This window comes from Ammospiza nelsoni, chromosome 5, assembly GCF_027579445.1.
Source record: "Ammospiza nelsoni isolate bAmmNel1 chromosome 5, bAmmNel1.pri, whole genome shotgun sequence".
Classification (NCBI taxonomy): domain Eukaryota; kingdom Metazoa; phylum Chordata; class Aves; order Passeriformes; family Passerellidae; genus Ammospiza; species Ammospiza nelsoni.
Window position 1 is genome coordinate 47401968 of NC_080637.1, and position 17976 is coordinate 47419943.

A 17976-nucleotide genomic window follows, 5' to 3' on the forward strand; every position below is an offset into this window, starting at 1 on the left:
AGAGCAACAACAATAGGAAGAAAAAAATATGTTTCTGTTATGTCATCGGGTGGAAAAAGTGATACGGAAAAATTAGAAAGAAATTACATGCTGTGAAGCAGGAGAGAAGAGAGCCAAGTTCGGGGAAAAGGCTCCCAACGCTTTTCGTTTTTCGGGAGCCCGGCACCAGGAGAGAGCAGTGCCCGCACACGCTGAGGGATCGCGGAGGCGGCCGGGCCGGCGGAGCCGCGGCGCCGGAGCGCAGGGACTGCAGCCATCCCGGGAACCTGAGCCGGGAAAGGGCGAGCCCGGAGCGACAGCACCGCGGAGACCTGCGGCAAACACAGAGACAGCTCCGGGACCGCCGCTGCCCGGAGGGGACGAGGCCGGGAAAAGCGGCCCGGGGGAACCGAGGGGCTGCGGGGCTGCCAGCGAGACGGGCCAGGGGGGCGGGGCGGGAGGCGGGGAAAGCAGCCGGGCCCGGGGCGGAGCCGAAGGGGCGGAGCCTCAGCCCAGGCCCGCCCGCCGGGCCCGCCCCTGCTCCCAACCAGGTCGGACCGAACCCCATAAAGCCGCGGCGCGGGCGGCGCTGCACCACACCGGCCGTGTCGGTACCGGCAGCGGCGAGCGTGTGACCATGTCTGGCCGGGGCAAGGGCGGCAAGGGGCTCGGCAAGGGCGGCGCCAAGCGCCACCGCAAGGTGCTGCGCGACAACATCCAGGGCATCACCAAGCCGGCCATCCGCCGCCTGGCTCGGCGCGGCGGCGTCAAGCGCATCTCGGGGCTCATCTACGAGGAGACGCGCGGCGTGCTCAAGGTCTTCCTGGAGAACGTCATCCGCGACGCCGTCACCTACACGGAGCACGCCAAGAGGAAGACGGTCACGGCCATGGACGTGGTCTACGCCCTCAAGCGCCAGGGTCGCACTCTCTACGGCTTCGGCGGCTAAAACGTGAACGTCCTGCCGGACCACCGCCACAAAAACCCCAAAGGCTCTTTTAAGAGCCACCCACCTATTCCTTAAAAAGAGCTATATCGCTATGCTTTATTTATTATTTTATTTGTCTCTGTGTTATTGCCGTTGACAAAGCATCTGCTTTTCCTCCCATTTCTCTTCCGCTTCGAATAAGTCGCCCGGGCTGCTGCTTCTCAGCGGCCCTTTGAGGAGGAATAAAACCACAAAACCGCAAGAGGACAAAAGAATTTACTACCCTTCCCTAGAAAAATTTGAGCAAACCGCTCTAAGCCTAAGTTCTGCACAACAAGGCGCCGCAGCATTCTTTTCCTTATTCCCCCTCGCCCGTAACCCAAAGGCAGCAGGAGAACCAGCTACGGTAGGGAGCCTCTGGAGGAGCCTCTTCCCGCTGCCGCCCGCGGGAGCCCCAGACCGTGGCCAGGGCGGCTTTGGCGCCCGCGCCCTTTCCAAAAGCGCGCGCGGGACGCGATTGGCTCCGGCACATCCCGCGCTCCCTCCTCCCCCATCGGCCCGGGACAGCGGCTCCCTGCGCGCCGAAAACTGAGCGATCCCACCCATCCCGTACCAACAATGAACACGCAGCCCGCCAGAACCGGCCCGGGCCAAATACAGGGAACACACAACATACCACACACACACACACACAGACAAATAGCCGCCCTTCCCTTCCCTTTGCCGAGCCACCGAGGCCGCAGCATTTCAAGCTCTTTCTCGAGACTGTGGGTGGCTCTGAAAAGAGCCTTTGGGGTTCGCTTCTGGGCTCCGCACGCTTCCGCCGACCGCTTTACTTGCTCTTGGCTTTGTGACTCTCCGTCTTCTTGGGCAGCAGCACGGCCTGGATGTTGGGCAGCACGCCGCCCTGCGCGATCGTCACCTTGCCCAGCAGCTTGTTGAGCTCCTCGTCGTTGCGGATGGCGAGCTGCAGGTGGCGGGGGATGATGCGCGTCTTCTTGTTGTCGCGGGCCGCGTTGCCCGCCAGCTCCAGGATCTCGGCCGTCAGGTACTCCAGCACGGCCGCCAGGTACACCGGCGCGCCCGCGCCCACGCGCTCCGCGTAGTTGCCCTTGCGCAGCAGCCGGTGCACGCGGCCCACGGGGAACTGCAGCCCGGCCCGCGACGAGCGCGACTTGGCCTTGGCCCGCGCCTTGCCGCCCTGCTTCCCGCGACCCGACATCTTGCCGCGCTCCTCGCTCGCTCCGCACACAAAGTACCGCCAACACCGACACGCAGCGACACCGACACCGCCGCCCTCAGCCCTCCGCCTTTATATCCCCTCCCTGCGCGCCACCGCCGCCTCCTGATAGGCCGAGCCCTCCTCTCGGGCCACGCGCTGCCCAATGGCGCAGCGAATCTCACACTGACCAATCGCGACGGCCGCAGCGCCCAGAAGCTCCGCCTGTTCCCTCCTACCCGCCAATGACGAGCCGCGGAGGGCGGGCCTCGGCTCGCGGCCGCTCCCGCCCGGACCGGCGGGGCCGCGCTGGCTGCCCCGTCCCGCTCCGGGATCGCTCTCTGCCCTGGCTGCGGTTCTTCTAAAGACCCTGGGCTGCACTGTGCGGATTGGAGGTGCCGGGGCGAGGACTGAAAGAGTAAAAGAAAGACAGTGGGGTGGTGGCCGTGAGGGGGAAAAGGGGGACGCAGGCGACTTGCACGCACTGACAAGGGAGCAATGCCCTCCTACATATTTAGCGGGATCTCATTTAAACAGGGGCTCTAAAGTTAAAATGAATGTAAAGTTTCCTTTACAAGCCCTGATTCCTAGCCATGCCTTCTTGTTTCATAACTGCTTATTAGAGTTTACATATTAGTGTATTACCAGTAAAAACTGAAAGCTCTGACTGTTTTTCATTCTTGGGCTGAAAGTCTTGCTTCAATATCGTTTTAAATTTTGATTTTCAAGTAGACGTTTTCATCTACTAATTTCACTCACTTTATTTTGCATAATCCTGTGACAGTTTAATGTATGTAAATAAAACTACAAATAATTTCAGGGGAATTTTTGTCCTTATCAGCTCTGCAAAAATATATCCACGAAAATAAAAGGGAAACTTTCACACTTAAAGGATGATAAATGAAGTAGTAAGCAAGGTGCAATTATAAAATCGTGTAATGTAAAAAGAAAAAAAACTTTAGGCTTGCGTGGTTTAATATTCAAGTTAAATTTTGTCAGTTAACAACAACACTAAATCTTAGAAATTTCGCGAATGGAAATAGTACACATTATAGCAATTTACATGAACACTGAGTATTCAGTACGAATAGAGCCTGTAAAGAGTAGGCGGTATCGGCTAAGGGCGGGAATTTTAAAATTTGAATTATCCAATCAAATGCAGCGTTCTCTCGTCTGCCTATCAGAGAAGGCGCCAGGGCTATAAATACTCCCCGGACACAGGCAGCCGCTCATTGCTGCTGTAGGTTGGAGCTTGATTGCTTGCAGGGGCAGCGATGGCGCGCACGAAGCAGACGGCGCGGAAGTCGACGGGCGGCAAGGCGCCCCGCAAGCAGCTGGCCACCAAGGCTGCCCGCAAGAGCGCGCCGGCCACGGGCGGCGTCAAGAAGCCGCACCGCTACCGGCCCGGCACGGTGGCGCTGCGCGAGATCCGGCGCTACCAGAAGTCCACGGAGCTGCTGATCCGCAAGCTGCCCTTCCAGCGCCTGGTGCGCGAGATCGCGCAGGACTTCAAGACCGACCTGCGCTTCCAGAGCTCGGCCGTCATGGCGCTGCAGGAGGCCAGCGAGGCCTACCTGGTGGGGCTCTTCGAGGACACCAACCTGTGCGCCATCCACGCCAAGCGCGTCACCATCATGCCCAAGGACATCCAGCTGGCCCGCCGCATCCGCGGAGAGCGCGCGTAAGCCTTGTGAGATGTTTACTATCTGCTTTTAAAGTATCTAAACACAAAGGCTCTTTTAAGAGCCACCACAAAAACAATAAAAGGAGCTGTTACACCAAAGTTTGTATTACGCTCATATGGACACAACTATAGCCACTGAATACAATGATGTATACAGATTATGGCGTGAACAGAGGTAGTGTTACGTTGCACTTTATATATTTAAAATTTGGGATACAGACGAGAGGGTTATTATCAGCTGCGGGAAGTGTATGAGGTTTTTTATAAGCTCGAAAGAAGGATCGAAACGGTATTAAAATAGTCTGAAACCGCGGGGAAAAAACCCATCGTGGAACAAAAGGAAATTCACTGCCTTCAGAGCGTACCTGGCCCCTGCGTCCCCCTTTTCCCCCTCACGGCCATCACCCCACTGTCTCTTTTACTCTTTCAGTCCTCGCCCCGGCACCTCCAATCCGCACAGTGCAGCCCGGGGTCTTTAGAAGAACCGCAGCCAGGGCAGAGAGCGATCCCGGAGCGGGACGGGGCAGCCAGCGCGGCCCCGCCGGTCCGGGCGGGAGCGGCCGCGAGCCGAGGCCCGCCCTCCGCGGCTCGTCATTGGCGGGTAGGAGGGAACAGGCGGAGCTTCTGGGGGCTGCGACCGTCGCGATTGGTCAGCGTGAGATTCGCTGCGCCATTGGGCAGCGCGTGGCCCGAGAGGAGGGCTCGGCCTATCAGGAGGCGGCGGTGGCGCGCAGGGAGGGGATATAAAGGCGGAGGGCTGAGGGCGGCGGTGTCGGTGTCGCTGCGTGTCGGTGTTGGCGGTACTTTGTGTGCGGAGCGAGCGAGGAGCGCGGCAAGATGTCGGGTCGCGGGAAGCAGGGCGGCAAGGCGCGGGCCAAGGCCAAGTCGCGCTCGTCGCGGGCCGGGCTGCAGTTCCCCGTGGGCCGCGTGCACCGGCTGCTGCGCAAGGGCAACTACGCGGAGCGCGTGGGCGCGGGCGCGCCGGTGTACCTGGCGGCCGTGCTGGAGTACCTGACGGCCGAGATCCTGGAGCTGGCGGGCAACGCGGCCCGCGACAACAAGAAGACGCGCATCATCCCCCGCCACCTGCAGCTCGCCATCCGCAACGACGAGGAGCTCAACAAGCTGCTGGGCAAGGTGACGATCGCGCAGGGCGGCGTGCTGCCCAACATCCAGGCCGTGCTGCTGCCCAAGAAGACGGAGAGTCACAAAGCCAAGAGCAAGTAAAGCGGTCGGCGGAAGCGTGCGGAGCCCAGAAGCGAACCCCAAAGGCTCTTTTCAGAGCCACCCACAGTCTCGAGAAAGAGCTTGAAATGCTGCGGCCTCGGTGGCTCGGCAAAGGGAAGGGAAGGGCGGCTATTTGTCTGTGTGTGTGTGTGTGTGGTATGTTGTGTGTTCCCTGTATTTGGCCCGGGCCGGTTCTGGCGGGCTGCGTGTTCATTGTTGGTACGGGATGGGTGGGATCGCTCAGTTTTCGGCGCGCAGGGAGCCGCTGTCCCGGGCCGATGGGGGAGGAGGGAGCGCGGGATGTGCCGGAGCCAATCGCGTCCCGCGCGCGCTTTTGGAAAGGGCGCGGGCGCCAAAGCCGCCCTGGCCACGGTCTGGGGCTCCCGCGGGCGGCAGCGGGAAGAGGCTCCTCCAGAGGCTCCCTACCGTAGCTGGTTCTCCTGCTGCCTTTGGGTTACGGGCGAGGGGGAATAAGGAAAAGAATGCTGCGGCGCCTTGTTGTGCAGAACTTAGGCTTAGAGCGGTTTGCTCAAATTTTTCTAGGGAAGGGTAGTAAATTCTTTTGTCCTCTTGCGGTTTTGTGGTTTTATTCCTCCTCAAAGGGCCGCTGAGAAGCAGCAGCCCGGGCGACTTATTCGAAGCGGAAGAGAAATGGGAGGAAAAGCAGATGCTTTGTCAACGGCAATAACACAGAGACAAATAAAATAATAAATAAAGCATAGCGATATAGCTCTTTTTAAGGAATAGGTGGGTGGCTCTTAAAAGAGCCTTTGGGGATTTTGTGGCGGTGGTCCGGCAGGACGTTCACGTTTTAGCCGCCGAAGCCGTAGAGAGTGCGACCCTGGCGCTTGAGGGCGTAGACCACGTCCATGGCCGTGACCGTCTTCCTCTTGGCGTGCTCCGTGTAGGTGACGGCGTCGCGGATGACGTTCTCCAGGAAGACCTTGAGCACGCCGCGCGTCTCCTCGTAGATGAGCCCCGAGATGCGCTTGACGCCGCCGCGCCGAGCCAGGCGGCGGATGGCCGGCTTGGTGATGCCCTGGATGTTGTCGCGCAGCACCTTGCGGTGGCGCTTGGCGCCGCCCTTGCCGAGCCCCTTGCCGCCCTTGCCCCGGCCAGACATGGTCACACGCTCGCCGCTGCTGGTACCGACACGGCCGGTGTGGTGCAGCGCCGCCCGCGCCGCGGCTTTATGGGGTTCGGTCCGACCTGGTTGGGAGCAGGGGCGGGCCCGGCGGGCGGGCCTGGGCTGAGGCTCCGCCCCTTCGGCTCCGCCCCGGGCCCGGCTGCTTTCCCCGCCTCCCGCCCCGCCCCCCTGGCCCGTCTCGCTGGCAGCCCCGCAGCCCCTCGGTTCCCCCGGGCCGCTTTTCCCGGCTCTCCCTCCTGCAGGCGTGGCGGCAACGCAGAACCCCGGTTTTTTCCCCGGCGCAGGGACCTGGCGGTCTTTCGGCCGCCGCACACGGTTCTTATGGCCCTGCTGTAACTTACTCTTCTGACTGCTGAGGTTCCATTCAGGCATTCGATACAGTGACAAACGTAAGGACTCTTCGGTCAGTTTCAGGAGCTGACTTTATTTGTCCTCTAAACCATGAAGAATGAGGGGAATCATGCCTAAGTTTTCACGTTAGACCAGAAGTAAATGTTTGTTTTTCTCAAAGCTGCCTATGTCTGACCCTCACAGTATTGTATCATTGGCGAATCTGCACAGGACTTTTCAGCAATGAAGTGAACATCCTTTATTTTCTATCCTCGTGTTTCCCGTGTTTCCTTCCCATTCACCCTTTATTTTCTCTCTTTATTGATTTCTTCACATTACATTCCAATCATACTGGTGATATACAAAATGTAATATATGTCCATTAGGTAATTAACTGGATTCAAATTATTAACATATGTCAAATGCACAACAAAAATGGCTACGCCAGCCGTGTTCCTGTGTATCCCCATGTTTTCAAAGGCCTGGCACAATTCTGCGTGGGTGACCATTCCTTCATGTAATATGTTTTCCTTTCAGAAGGGAATGTTGGAAATTATGACATTTCTCTTTGTTTTTTTGGTATAACTGCATGACTCTGAATATCTGTCATTATGAGTTTTCAATCCATGCCTCATTTCTGTTGGCTATGCCTGCAGTCCTCCATTTGCAGTTCAGGACCCACCGGCTCTATGCAATTAACATAATTCCAATATGGAGAATTTGCCTGAGCTCATCATGGCCAAATACACACATTATTACTCACACAGAGACAGAGGAAAGTCCTTGAAAATGAAGGGTTTGGAAAGATCTCTGAAATCTGGCACCCCTTTTTCTCATTGACTCTGGCTTTTTTTCCTGCCTTAATCACAGTGAATCCAGCAGGGTAAAAAATTATGGGGCCTAAAAATACAATGCAGAATTAATTCTTTCACAGCATCTTTCAGCTCAGTTATTTTATATAGGAATGTCTCAGCCTGGCCCTGAAGACCTTTGATTCCTTTTAATCTCTTCTTTTATATGACTTGCCATTCTCCCGGTTTCACATGTGTTATCTTCATATTTGGAGCTACAGGGAAGGGTATTCAGTTCACTCTCTTTGCTGGTGGGCATTTTGTTCATTTCATGCATGTTTTCCAGCAGCCTTTGATAACACAGGCAGACACTGAGGACAGCTAACCACGTGTTAATGGAATTCTCCACAATGACAGGGATGCAGTCCATGTAATATACATGCCCATCACTCATCTGTCCATCAACCACTCCCACTCACCTCTTCCTCAACCTTTTGATTTGCAATCCTAAAGCAAATCCCAAAACATGAAAAATGCTTTGTCTAGAGGAAGCAAGTGCTATACACAAAGAAGAAAACTCCAATTGCTGCTTCCTAATTCACCTCTGTCCTAAGACATCCCCTCTGACTCAATGAGTCTCCAGCCTATAAAGCACTAAAATCTAAAGGACCACTTTGATGAGATTATCAGCTATTGCTCCTAGCCTCTGTCACAGTTGGGATATTGGTCCAGAAAGAAGTTTCCTGTTAATTACTCATTTCTTCAAGCATTATAATTATGTCTCCAGCATGCAATTCAAAAAGAGCAGAATCTCAAGGCTGTCCTGCTCAGAGTACCCATTAATTTCTCCCCACTCTTGGATCCCTGCTGATATTACTAACTTAAGAAACAAGTTCTACTACTGCACTGTGTATTCTTCTGACCTCTCCCAGACTTACAGCTTTTGTAATACTATCCTAACAGAGCTTGTGTGTCCCTCAAGTTTGAAGGGACCATAACCAGATCCTGCTACCCAAAGGGGAAAAGAAACCCAACCCAAAAGACCCAAACAAAGCCACAAACTAAAGCTAAGACCATTCACCATGTAGGGACAATAAGCACACATGGTAAAATGAAAATAATAAAAATCTAAACACAAACGGACTTGAAGATTAAGAACCCACCTTTACTTTCATTAGTGTCAAATGCAAACAAAATTCCTGTCTTCATCCCCTGGTGTGGCTGACAGTGATAATCATTGAAAACCCTTCTATGCACTCAAGCATATCAAGGCCTAAAGAATTGATAAAACCAGAACAGATTGCAATTTTTCCTCGATTTTGGTTTTGGTTCTATTTATTTTCTTTCTTTTTTTTTTTTTTTTCCCTAGTGAATTTTTTAATAAAAAGACCATGCCTTAGATTTGGCGATTAACATTGGAATTACTCAGAAGTTCACCTTACTGATACCAGGCCCCTTCCTCAACAGCTTTGAGTAATTTCAGCTGTTAAGTTTCCTTGCACATGTCTCCTTGCAGTCTGAGCAAACCCAAGCCCCAGCAGGTTTCTCTTCACTCACCACCTCCACAGAGCTGCATGGCTGCTGCTCCCTGCTCCTGGCTGCTCAGTGCTGCCCTTCTGTGCAAGCCTTGCTAACCACACAATTCAATGTCAGATGTCACAAACTAGTAACCTCAAACAGAACACAAAAGTTAAAGTTGTTACTCTATTCCCTATTTCAAAACCAAGTCAACAAAATCTTGATGGCATTTTCAGTTCCCAATTAAAACAAAACAAAACAAAACAAAACAAAAACAAACAAACAAAAAAAAACACAAAAAAAACCCCCAAAAAACCTAACTGCCAGAAAGAACAAGAATTAGTTTTAATACAGTCATTATGGAAGCCAGTCTTTTCTGGGACTAAGGCAATTTGCAGGCAAAACAGATGAAATATATTCATCCTGAATGTACCCAACCCATACATACATAGTCTCATGAGCCTCTGAAGCCAGATTCCTGACTTCCTACCTGTATGACAGCAGAGGTGACAATTGCTGACCTCACTGATATATCAGGGGGAAATTCAGGCCCCAGCCAGCCCTTCCAGTGCCCCTGGCAATCTGCACAGCGTACTGACCTGAGATAGCGCTGCTCTGGCACCAGACCACGGGCTGCAAAAACGTGAACTACAGCACAACACTCACACAGTGAACAGCCCTGCAAAACCTTTTTGTTCCCTTCTGTGGGAAAACAGCCGAAAGAACAGAGAGCTCCCTAATGCTAACTTGCAATACTCCTGCTCCAGAGAGATGGCACAAACAGCCTTGTCTAGAGCCAGTACCTGCTTCACCTTCACACCTCTGGAGAGCAACAGGAAGGCAACACCACTTAAGGAGAGCACCTTTGCATGGTGAGTGACACAGGGCTCTGGCTCTTAGCCTACACTGTGCCTGGGTGCCACTCTCAGTGCCTGTGAGGCAAAAATGAGCTGCCTGCAATCCAAATTTACCTGGAAGCGTGTCACATCAGTGTCTGGGGTGCCAGCAGCCACGAAGGTGGCAGATTGCAGACCAGCTGTGCATGCATGATGTGTCCAAGGACACTTTGTCCCGCCATAGGTTCCAAACACATTTCTGGCTGGAGTGGGAAGTGACATTTAGATTCACCACATTGCTCCCTCTCGTGTACCAGAAGTCACAGACAGCATCGTCACACAAGCAGGAAAGTGTGGAGGGCAGAAAATCCACAGAAGTTCTGCAGGGAGGAAGAGTGTGCAGCCCAGCATCCCTGTGTGTGAGCTGCTGACCAGTCTGAGCAGCCAGGATTCCGTGCTGTGGAGAGGCTGCTGTGGAAGGACAGCATGGTGTCACCCGTCCCTGGGGGACTTCACAACTAAATCCAGATAAAGTGAGGCACTCTCCATGCAGGATGAGACGATTTCCTTGGGGAGCCATAGCTGATGCAGCTGCTGTTAATGCTGTTCACCTCTCAGGAACAGCTTGTCTAAGGGCCTGAGGTGTCCTCAATCTCCCATTGATGATGATATTCAAACCATGCCAGGGTGATCCAAAACACAATTTTTCAAGTGGCTTGGATTAGTTTTAGAAGACCAAAATACTCAGAGATAGAAATAATTCCATTATTTAATATGTGACTGTGGACCTTTTCATTGTGTGTGGAAAAAAAGTAAATATGCCTTAAACTAATAAACAGAGAGTAAAGAACAAAGTCCATTTTCTTCATCATTATCTGTTCTCAGAAAGGCTTTGGCCCCCTGTATTTTTTTTTGCTGACTTTTTTTTTTTTTTTGCTTTCCCAGGAAGGATTTCCTTTCCAGTGCCTCCTAACTATGGACAAATCCAGGTTTCAGACTATAGATTTTAACTTGCCAAATTACATGTCATGCAGTGAAGAAGGGAGAACACCACAGGTGCCCCAACCCTTAACCAAGGGTACAGGCAGGAGTGTACAGCATTCCAGGAAGATGAGTCTGTGGGGACAGTCATCCCCTGCCCTACCCTATTTGCTCTGCTCCCCACAGGTGCTCACTATACCCTGAGTTTAAAAGGCCTTATGTGACCTCAGTGCACTTTAGGAGCCTTAATAGCAGCAGCAGCAGACACATTACTGTTATGCAGGCAGAGACTTGTTCTGCTGAGCTGCAACAAGTTTGTAGTTTGGTAGGTCTTGCTTTAAAATTCCTTAGCTAAGTGTTAAAAGTTGCTAAACTGTGCTGGCTGGTTGGATCACACAAGTGTTATTACATGTGAAACTCAGATGAAAGATGATGTCACTGAGGGCAGGTAAGGCATGGGTGTAACTCTGTAATGGGAGTGTAATCGTGGTTGCAGGCAGCATTTACAGCTCTTTCCTGTGGAACGTGTGTGGGAATACAACACATCATGTAAAGGCCCTCGCCCAAATCTCTGGAAATTGCCATCTGGAGTGAGGAGAGGGGCTCAGAGTGCCAGAGCAGCTGTGCTTCCCTTCCTTCAGCTGCTGGGAATGCTGAGCAGAGCCCCCAGCTGCAGCAGCCACGTTTGTGTGCCTGGCTCTCATGCTAATGCCTCCCAACAGAACTGCTTGGGAACAACTCCTGTGCTACCTCTCCTTAATGCAGACATGCCTAAATATAACCCACAGCTTATTTTCGTAGGAACAAGTACTGGCAGGTCCTAAACTGCAGATGGGAACGTTTGATAGCTCTCAGGTGTGCTGCCAGCCCTTGGCTCTGCTTCCTGTGTCTCCTTGCTCATGCCAAGGGGTCCTAATGATAACTGCAAAAGTTGGAACAGATTTGGGTGTCTGAAGGGAAACAATTTGCAGAGAGGGCTCAGGCTGCAGGTTTGTGATGCAGTGTGGCCTGCTGGGGTGCCCATAAGGTGAGAAGGATTGAAATAATTCATATGAAATAGACCTTACAGTGGTGTCTTCTCCAGAAGTATCTCTGGAGATCCTGAAATTACTTTCCTTCTCTTATTGAATGATGAATTCTACCTCACTCCAGTCTCACTGGGAAAACCAAACTGCATGTAACAATCTATGTAATGTCTTCTTAATTATATCTTCCCACAACATTCTATATCTAAAACAGGATTATTTCCCTCCTTCATTTGCTCAGCTAGAGATAAAACTACCACTACTGCCTTTTAGGTTATTTTTCATCACATTTTTTCTTTTCCTGAATACATCTGTGTATTCTTTTTTAACTATCTGTTCTGACTGCAGAGCAGCTCTTTCTAAAATTGCCAAATACACCTTAACTTTCCAAAATATTGTTCCTGTATGTATTTCTTTCACATAAAGAAGAATATGAGCTCCAAGCAGCATTTCTGCATCAGTAAAGTAGGTTTATCTATTTGCTTCAAAACCATTTAAAAAATAGCTTCTCTCTTTTTTTTTTTTTTTTTTTTTTTTTGAAATTTTTGAAGTTACTTCAGTTTAAATTACTAAAAAGTAGCTGAAGGCCAGAAGCTGACATGTATATACTTAGCAGACTTCTTTGGAAATGAGAAAAGGGTAGCAACTGCTGGGAGAAAAGCCAGGCAGAAAACTGGAATAGTGACCATTTTAGGCACCTCAATTTTGCCACCAACAAATGTGAATGAAGACTCTGTCAAGACACAAACGAGAGCTGGAATATTTACATTTCCTTCAGTGAAGATTACTGAAACAAGTGTGTTCAAAGCACCAAGAATATGCAAAAAGGAATTCTTCATTTTGCTGACATGTCACTCATGGCCTATACTGCTCCTCTTCCTATAAGCAATGAAGTCTCTAGGCAACTGCTAAATTTCAGATCTTCCCAGCAATTGCTACCTTATTACATTATGCAGCCAAATCAATGGAAAGGTTAATTCATAGCTTTACATATACAGGATAAAGGCTTCAAAACATTTTCCCTTCATTTGCAATTTCTGAAGGTAACTCTGCAATACTCGCATCCGCTCCATTTAATCTCTGTAGCCTTACTTCGTGTTACATAGTATTGCCAAACAAGACCTTGAAAATCACAATTTTATTAGGTCTCCTCTCAGTTAATTTCCCCTTAAAGCATTACAAAGCTCAGGTGCATTTTTACTGCAATCTTTTTTATGGTATTTTATCATTATGGGGTGGAGGTCACAATTTTGCCCTTCGTTGCATTTATTAATAATTTCATATTCCCTAAAACACTATTTTACAGCAAGCTAAATCTCTCATCTTATACACATTTTAGTATTTATAAAACAGCCATTGTAAACAAAACCATGACACAGAAAGAAAATTACATTTTCCTAAAACTATCTACTCATACACTCTAAATTTCTGGTTGCTAATATGTACTTAAATTCTGTATTCACATTCTATGTTATATCAGGTAATACCAAAGGCCTGGCTGCAGTGCACTCTCTGTGATTCTTAAACAACTACAAGAGACAATGGATAATACACTTTTTTCACAGTCAGTTACAGATTAATGAAATATTAAGCCAGAGCTCTGTTCTGCTCAGCATATTACACCATCTTCCACCAGATACCAGTGTGGGTTGACTCCTTCCTAGTTCTTCAGGAATGACCTATGGCCTACCTCTCCCCTTGTTAAAACTCAGGTTATCACAAATTGCTCTAGTTTCTGTCATAAAAGTATTTCCTTATTTCAGTGATCGCTGTAAAATGCACAAGTATATAATTAGGTGGGCTTTATTTAGAGTGAGAAGGGGATTCAGCATTCAGAGGCTTTAGCTAAACCTTTGTGTAGCCATATTCTGTGAGACACATTCAAAATCCAAACAGCAATAGGGTTTACAATTCTACTACTTTTAGAGAAAATATAAAACAAGATAATATTCTTTGGGAATGAAGATCATGCTTACTAAACTGCAATGATACTCCTTGCAAGTCTTAAATTACCAGAGACAAAGATAATTTCCATAAACAACAGAAGTGCAGGACATTGCTTTCTTTTACAAAGCTGCAGTTTTGTAACAAAAGGTTTTAAATTACTATATACTTCAAAATAATATGGAACACGACAGGCAAATAGATTGATTTACTTAATATTTGGTAGAAAAATTCGTATGGAAAACAAACAAAAAGAAAACACCCCACGTAGGGCAGCAGAGTAACATTGTCTCCCTTGTACTGAAATCCCAGTAAGACAAAATAAACCAACTCTCTGTTCATCAGTCTCCAGATAACAAGAAATTACCTATGTTTCTATAAAAAGTGGAATAGGTGGCTGTACGAGACACTATTTCACTAGACTTTAGCGTTTTAGTAGGTAAAACACATGGTCAAAGGAACCGGTTCTTAATCCATATTCAGAGCTGAAAAAGGAGTTTGTGTTACTTCCTCCTGTTCAAAATCAATTTAAACTGTCAAAATGGCTTCAAATCGTAAGCTTTCAACTTTGAGCCCAAGAAAACCCTCTAAAGAATAAGACTGAGTCGTTGCCGTAACATTTATATCAAAAGGAAATTTTTAATTTGCAAGGAAAAACAAAAGTTTCTCCCTTCAGAGGTCTCTCCGGCAGCAGCACACGGGATTTATCGCCTCTCCTTTAACTCAAATCGCGAGTTTGCCGCAGGAAACTCTCCCGAACGCAAGTACCTGCTCTTCTCCCCCCTCACCGGGGAAACCGGCCGATTTGGTGGCAGAAATTCCGAGGAAAACACACTTTTGTTAGTCCAAAGAAACACAAATCGAGCACACCGAAGGGCTCCCCGGCCGTGCGGCGGGGCGGGCTCTACAGCGCACCAATCACGGCGCGGCTCCGCTCTAAAAACGCGAGCATCTGACCCGGGCCAGCCCAATTGTGTTCGCCCGCTCCGCCGAGGCAGCGCCGCCATGGCCGAGACCGCTCCCAGCGCCGCCCCCGATGCGCCCGCGCCCGCCGCCAAGGCCGCCGCCAAGAAGCCGAAGAAGGCGGCGAGCGGCTCCAAGGCCCGCAAGCCCGCGGGGCCCAGCGTCACCGAGCTGATCACCAAGGCCGTGTCCGCCTCCAAGGAGCGCAAGGGGCTCTCGCTCGCCGCGCTCAAGAAGGCGCTGGCCGCCGGCGGCTACGATGTGGAGAAGAACAACAGCCGCATCAAGTTGGGGCTCAAGAGCCTCGTCAGCAAGGGCACCCTGGTGCAGACCAAGGGCACCGGCGCCTCCGGCTCCTTCCGCCTCAACAAGAAACCCGGGGAAGTGAAGGAGAAAGCTCCGAAGAAGAGAGCAGCTGCGGCCAAGCCCAAGAAGCCGGCGGCCAAGAAGCCCGCCAGCGCCGCCAAGAAGCCCAAGAAAGCGGCGGCGGTGAAGAAGAGCCCCAAGAAGGCGAAGAAGCCGGCGGCTGCAGCGGCCAAGAAAGCGGCCAAGAGCCCCAAGAAAGCCGCCAAGGCCGGGCGCCCCAAGAAGGCGGCCAAGAGCCCGGCCAAGGCAAAGGCCGTGAAGCCCAAAGCGGCCAAGCCCAAGGCAGCCAAACCCAAAGCGGCCAAGGCGAAGAAGGCGGCGCCCAAAAAGAAGTAAATTGTACCAGGAGAGTTTTGTTCTTCTTATTTTGTTATCCAACGGCTCTTTTAAGAGCCACCCACATTTTCCCTAAAGGAGCTGATGCACCGAGGTCGTCCGTAACCTGCAGCAGGGGTCCAGCAATTCGTAAGTCGTCAAGAGGTCAATTGTGTCCTGTGTTTTTTGTTTCCCAGGGATTACCGAAAGAAATAGTTGAGAACGGGGTAGAGCGCGGCGACTTTAGGGAAGTGTAGACTTTTGTTTCTTCTCTAAGTGATTACTTTGACTACCAAGAAGCAATGTTTTATAATGATTTGATAAAAAGTCGGATGTACGTTTTTTTAAAGATATATTTTGTAACAAAATAATGCAATTGCCAGGCACGCTACTACTGAGCCATGTGTAATCTATTGAATTATTTGTTTTTAAGTATCTCCGTAAATGCCTTTGTCTGGGGGGAGGAGGGGAGGGTTTCTTTACGGACACCAAAATAGCCCTGATCTCTCCCAATCCTTTTGTTCCTGATGAGAAAGAAAGCTTTAAGTATTGAAAAAGCCCGCCCTGCCCAAGGATTGGCCAGCGGAAATCCCGGCCCGCTGCCCTTCCCCCTCCCTTCCCCGAAGACGATTACGCATCCTATCTCTGGAACTGCATCAGCCACTTTAAGAGGCGGAAAAGGGAGGTGGGACGGGGACTCTCAACGAATAGTGTCCGTATGTTCTCAGACGTAAGAAATAAACGGAAAATAGCCCTTACCAGGAAGAACATGCACGGAGAGGGGGACGTTTTGGCAAGACTTTGTTTTGTTATCGTAAACATGGAAAACGTTGCTACTTTATCCAACCAAAAATAAAAAATAAGTTGAAATAAGAATTGAGTAGTCAATGCAAAACGACACTCGTTGTTGCCATAACTCAGCTCTCTTAGGCTCTTGTGGGTGGCTCTGAAAAGAGCCTTTGGGTTGTCAGTCAGATAAGATTTACTTGGCTTTCGCCTTGTGGCTGTCGGTCTTCTTGGGCAGCAGCACGGCCTGGATGTTGGGCAGCACGCCGCCCTGCGCGATCGTCACCTTGCCCAGCAGCTTGTTGAGCTCCTCGTCGTTGCGGATGGCGAGCTGCAGGTGGCGGGGGATGATGCGCGTCTTCTTGTTGTCGCGGGCCGCGTTGCCCGCCAGCTCCAGGATCTCGGCCGTCAGGTACTCCAGCACGGCCGCCAGGTACACCGGCGCGCCCGCGCCCACGCGCTCCGCGTAGTTGCCCTTGCGCAGCAGCCGGTGCACGCGGCCCACGGGGAACTGCAGCCCGGCCCGCGACGAGCGCGACTTGGCCTTGGCCCGCGCCTTGCCGCCCTGCTTCCCGCGACCCGACATCTTGCCGCGCTCCTCGCTCGCTCGCTCCCCCGACACAGGAACAGAAGCACTCGGCACTGCCCCGCTCCGCGCTCGCTTTAGTGGCTCGTCCCTGCGCTGATAGGCTAAAAAGTAGGTCTTGTACAGGCGGCCAATGAGAAGGAGGATCCAATTCTGACCAATCAGACGCGAATACGGGAGAGTGCTGACATAATTTCGTAGTCTGACCAATGAGGATCTGCAGTGCAGGAGCCCTTCATTTGCATAGACGCGCTATAAATTCATGGCAAGCAGCCGTTCTCCTTACTTCGCTCCGGAGTTGGGTCCGATTCCGTTCCGTTGGTGCACGAAGAGACGCCGCTGTCGCCGAAATGCCCGAGCCGGCCAAGTCCGCCCCCGCGCCCAAGAAGGGCTCCAAGAAGGCGGTGACCAAGACGCAGAAGAAGGGCGACAAGAAGCGCAAGAAGAGCCGCAAGGAGAGCTACTCCATCTACGTGTACAAGGTGCTGAAGCAGGTGCACCCCGACACGGGCATCTCGTCCAAGGCCATGGGCATCATGAACTCCTTCGTCAACGACATCTTCGAGCGCATCGCGGGCGAGGCCTCGCGCCTGGCGCACTACAACAAGCGCTCCACCATCACCTCGCGGGAGATCCAGACGGCCGTGCGCCTGCTGCTGCCCGGCGAGCTGGCCAAGCACGCCGTGTCCGAGGGCACCAAGGCCGTCACCAAGTACACCAGCTCCAAGTAAATGCTTGGCTAAAACCTGCTTAACCCAAAGGCTCTTTTAAGAGCCACCCACATTCTCAGTAAAAGAGCTGTACCACTGAGTAAGGAACGCTTTATTTTCTCATATTGTGGAGGCTAAGTGATTCGGTGTTTGGGGTTTTTTTTTTTTTTTTTTTTGTTTTGTTTTTTTTTTTTTTTTTTTTTTTTTTTTTTGTTAAGGTTATTGGGTTTGACATACTACTTAGGGGTTGCTTTCATAAGATACTTGTCTTGCGTATAGTTATTTTCCCATAGCTACAATATGTCTGTAAAGGCGATTTTAAATCTCTGGTCGGGCTTTTTTTTTACATTTTTTTTTTTTTTTTTTGGGGGGGGGGTGCGGGTTTTGAGGTTTTTCCTTTGGGTTTTATGGGGTTATTTTTAGGTGATGTTTTCATTAACTTATGGTTTTCACAAGTTTCAATATAACCTTATTATTACAAGTTTCCATGTTATGTCTGTTGTTAATTGAAGGATAGGGAACTTACTGTCTTTTTCTAGCCGGGAGGGAATGGAAATTATCCATGGATACTCATCCATGCACAGCCTTGCTGTTGTCGGATCGGCCACACGATGGTGCTCAGCCTCTGCCGTTGTTGGGGG

General features: G+C 50.8%; 8 protein-coding genes across 8 annotated transcripts; 5 read left to right on the forward strand and 3 right to left on the reverse strand.

The window, feature by feature from the left end:
* The first annotated feature begins 616 nt into the window (after positions 1 to 616).
* Positions 617 to 928, forward strand: LOC132073776 (histone H4). The gene has a single exon (XM_059473003.1). The coding sequence runs from the start codon at positions 617 to 619 to the stop codon at positions 926 to 928; it is 312 nt and encodes a 103-aa protein (XP_059328986.1).
* A 566-nt stretch (positions 929 to 1494) lies between these two features.
* On the reverse strand, positions 1495 to 2195 carry LOC132073751 (histone H2A type 2-C). The gene has a single exon (XM_059472979.1). The coding sequence runs from the start codon at positions 2127 to 2129 to the stop codon at positions 1740 to 1742; it is 390 nt and encodes a 129-aa protein (XP_059328962.1). The 5' UTR covers positions 2130 to 2195; the 3' UTR covers positions 1495 to 1739.
* A 1089-nt stretch (positions 2196 to 3284) lies between these two features.
* On the forward strand, positions 3285 to 4331 carry LOC132073747 (histone H3). The gene has a single exon (XM_059472975.1). The coding sequence runs from the start codon at positions 3401 to 3403 to the stop codon at positions 3809 to 3811; it is 411 nt and encodes a 136-aa protein (XP_059328958.1). The 5' UTR covers positions 3285 to 3400; the 3' UTR covers positions 3812 to 4331.
* Positions 4332 to 4605: 274 nt separating this feature from the next.
* On the forward strand, positions 4606 to 5738 carry LOC132073752 (histone H2A type 2-C). Its single transcript, XM_059472980.1, has one exon. It carries the CDS (start codon positions 4648 to 4650, stop codon positions 5035 to 5037), a length of 390 nt encoding a protein of 129 aa, XP_059328963.1. The 5' UTR covers positions 4606 to 4647; the 3' UTR covers positions 5038 to 5738.
* Positions 5739 to 5789: 51 nt separating this feature from the next.
* Positions 5790 to 6214, reverse strand: LOC132073772 (histone H4). The gene has a single exon (XM_059473000.1). The coding sequence runs from the start codon at positions 6158 to 6160 to the stop codon at positions 5849 to 5851; it is 312 nt and encodes a 103-aa protein (XP_059328983.1). The 5' UTR covers positions 6161 to 6214; the 3' UTR covers positions 5790 to 5848.
* Positions 6215 to 14598: 8384 nt separating this feature from the next.
* LOC132073743 (histone H1.01) lies at positions 14599 to 16129 on the forward strand. Its single transcript, XM_059472970.1, has one exon. The coding sequence runs from the start codon at positions 14615 to 14617 to the stop codon at positions 15272 to 15274; it is 660 nt and encodes a 219-aa protein (XP_059328953.1). The 5' UTR covers positions 14599 to 14614; the 3' UTR covers positions 15275 to 16129.
* Positions 16031 to 16640, reverse strand: LOC132073757 (histone H2A-IV). Its single transcript, XM_059472985.1, has one exon. The coding sequence runs from the start codon at positions 16623 to 16625 to the stop codon at positions 16236 to 16238; it is 390 nt and encodes a 129-aa protein (XP_059328968.1). The 5' UTR covers positions 16626 to 16640; the 3' UTR covers positions 16031 to 16235.
* Positions 16641 to 16937: 297 nt separating this feature from the next.
* On the forward strand, positions 16938 to 17435 carry LOC132073762 (histone H2B 1/2/3/4/6). Its single transcript, XM_059472990.1, has one exon. The coding sequence runs from the start codon at positions 16976 to 16978 to the stop codon at positions 17354 to 17356; it is 381 nt and encodes a 126-aa protein (XP_059328973.1). The 5' UTR covers positions 16938 to 16975; the 3' UTR covers positions 17357 to 17435.
* The last annotated feature ends 541 nt before the right edge of the window (positions 17436 to 17976 follow it).

Bases quoted from the DNA above. Each gene is read 5' to 3' on its own strand.
- LOC132073776 (XM_059473003.1), top strand. From the start codon at position 617: ATGTCTGGCCGGGGCAAGGGCGGCAAGGGGCTCGGCAAGGGCGGCGCC.
- LOC132073751 (XM_059472979.1), bottom strand. From the start codon at position 2,129: ATGTCGGGTCGCGGGAAGCAGGGCGGCAAGGCGCGGGCCAAGGCCAAG.
- LOC132073747 (XM_059472975.1), top strand. From the start codon at position 3,401: ATGGCGCGCACGAAGCAGACGGCGCGGAAGTCGACGGGCGGCAAGGCG.
- LOC132073752 (XM_059472980.1), top strand. From the start codon at position 4,648: ATGTCGGGTCGCGGGAAGCAGGGCGGCAAGGCGCGGGCCAAGGCCAAG.
- LOC132073772 (XM_059473000.1), bottom strand. From the start codon at position 6,160: ATGTCTGGCCGGGGCAAGGGCGGCAAGGGGCTCGGCAAGGGCGGCGCC.
- LOC132073743 (XM_059472970.1), top strand. From the start codon at position 14,615: ATGGCCGAGACCGCTCCCAGCGCCGCCCCCGATGCGCCCGCGCCCGCC.
- LOC132073757 (XM_059472985.1), bottom strand. From the start codon at position 16,625: ATGTCGGGTCGCGGGAAGCAGGGCGGCAAGGCGCGGGCCAAGGCCAAG.
- LOC132073762 (XM_059472990.1), top strand. From the start codon at position 16,976: ATGCCCGAGCCGGCCAAGTCCGCCCCCGCGCCCAAGAAGGGCTCCAAG.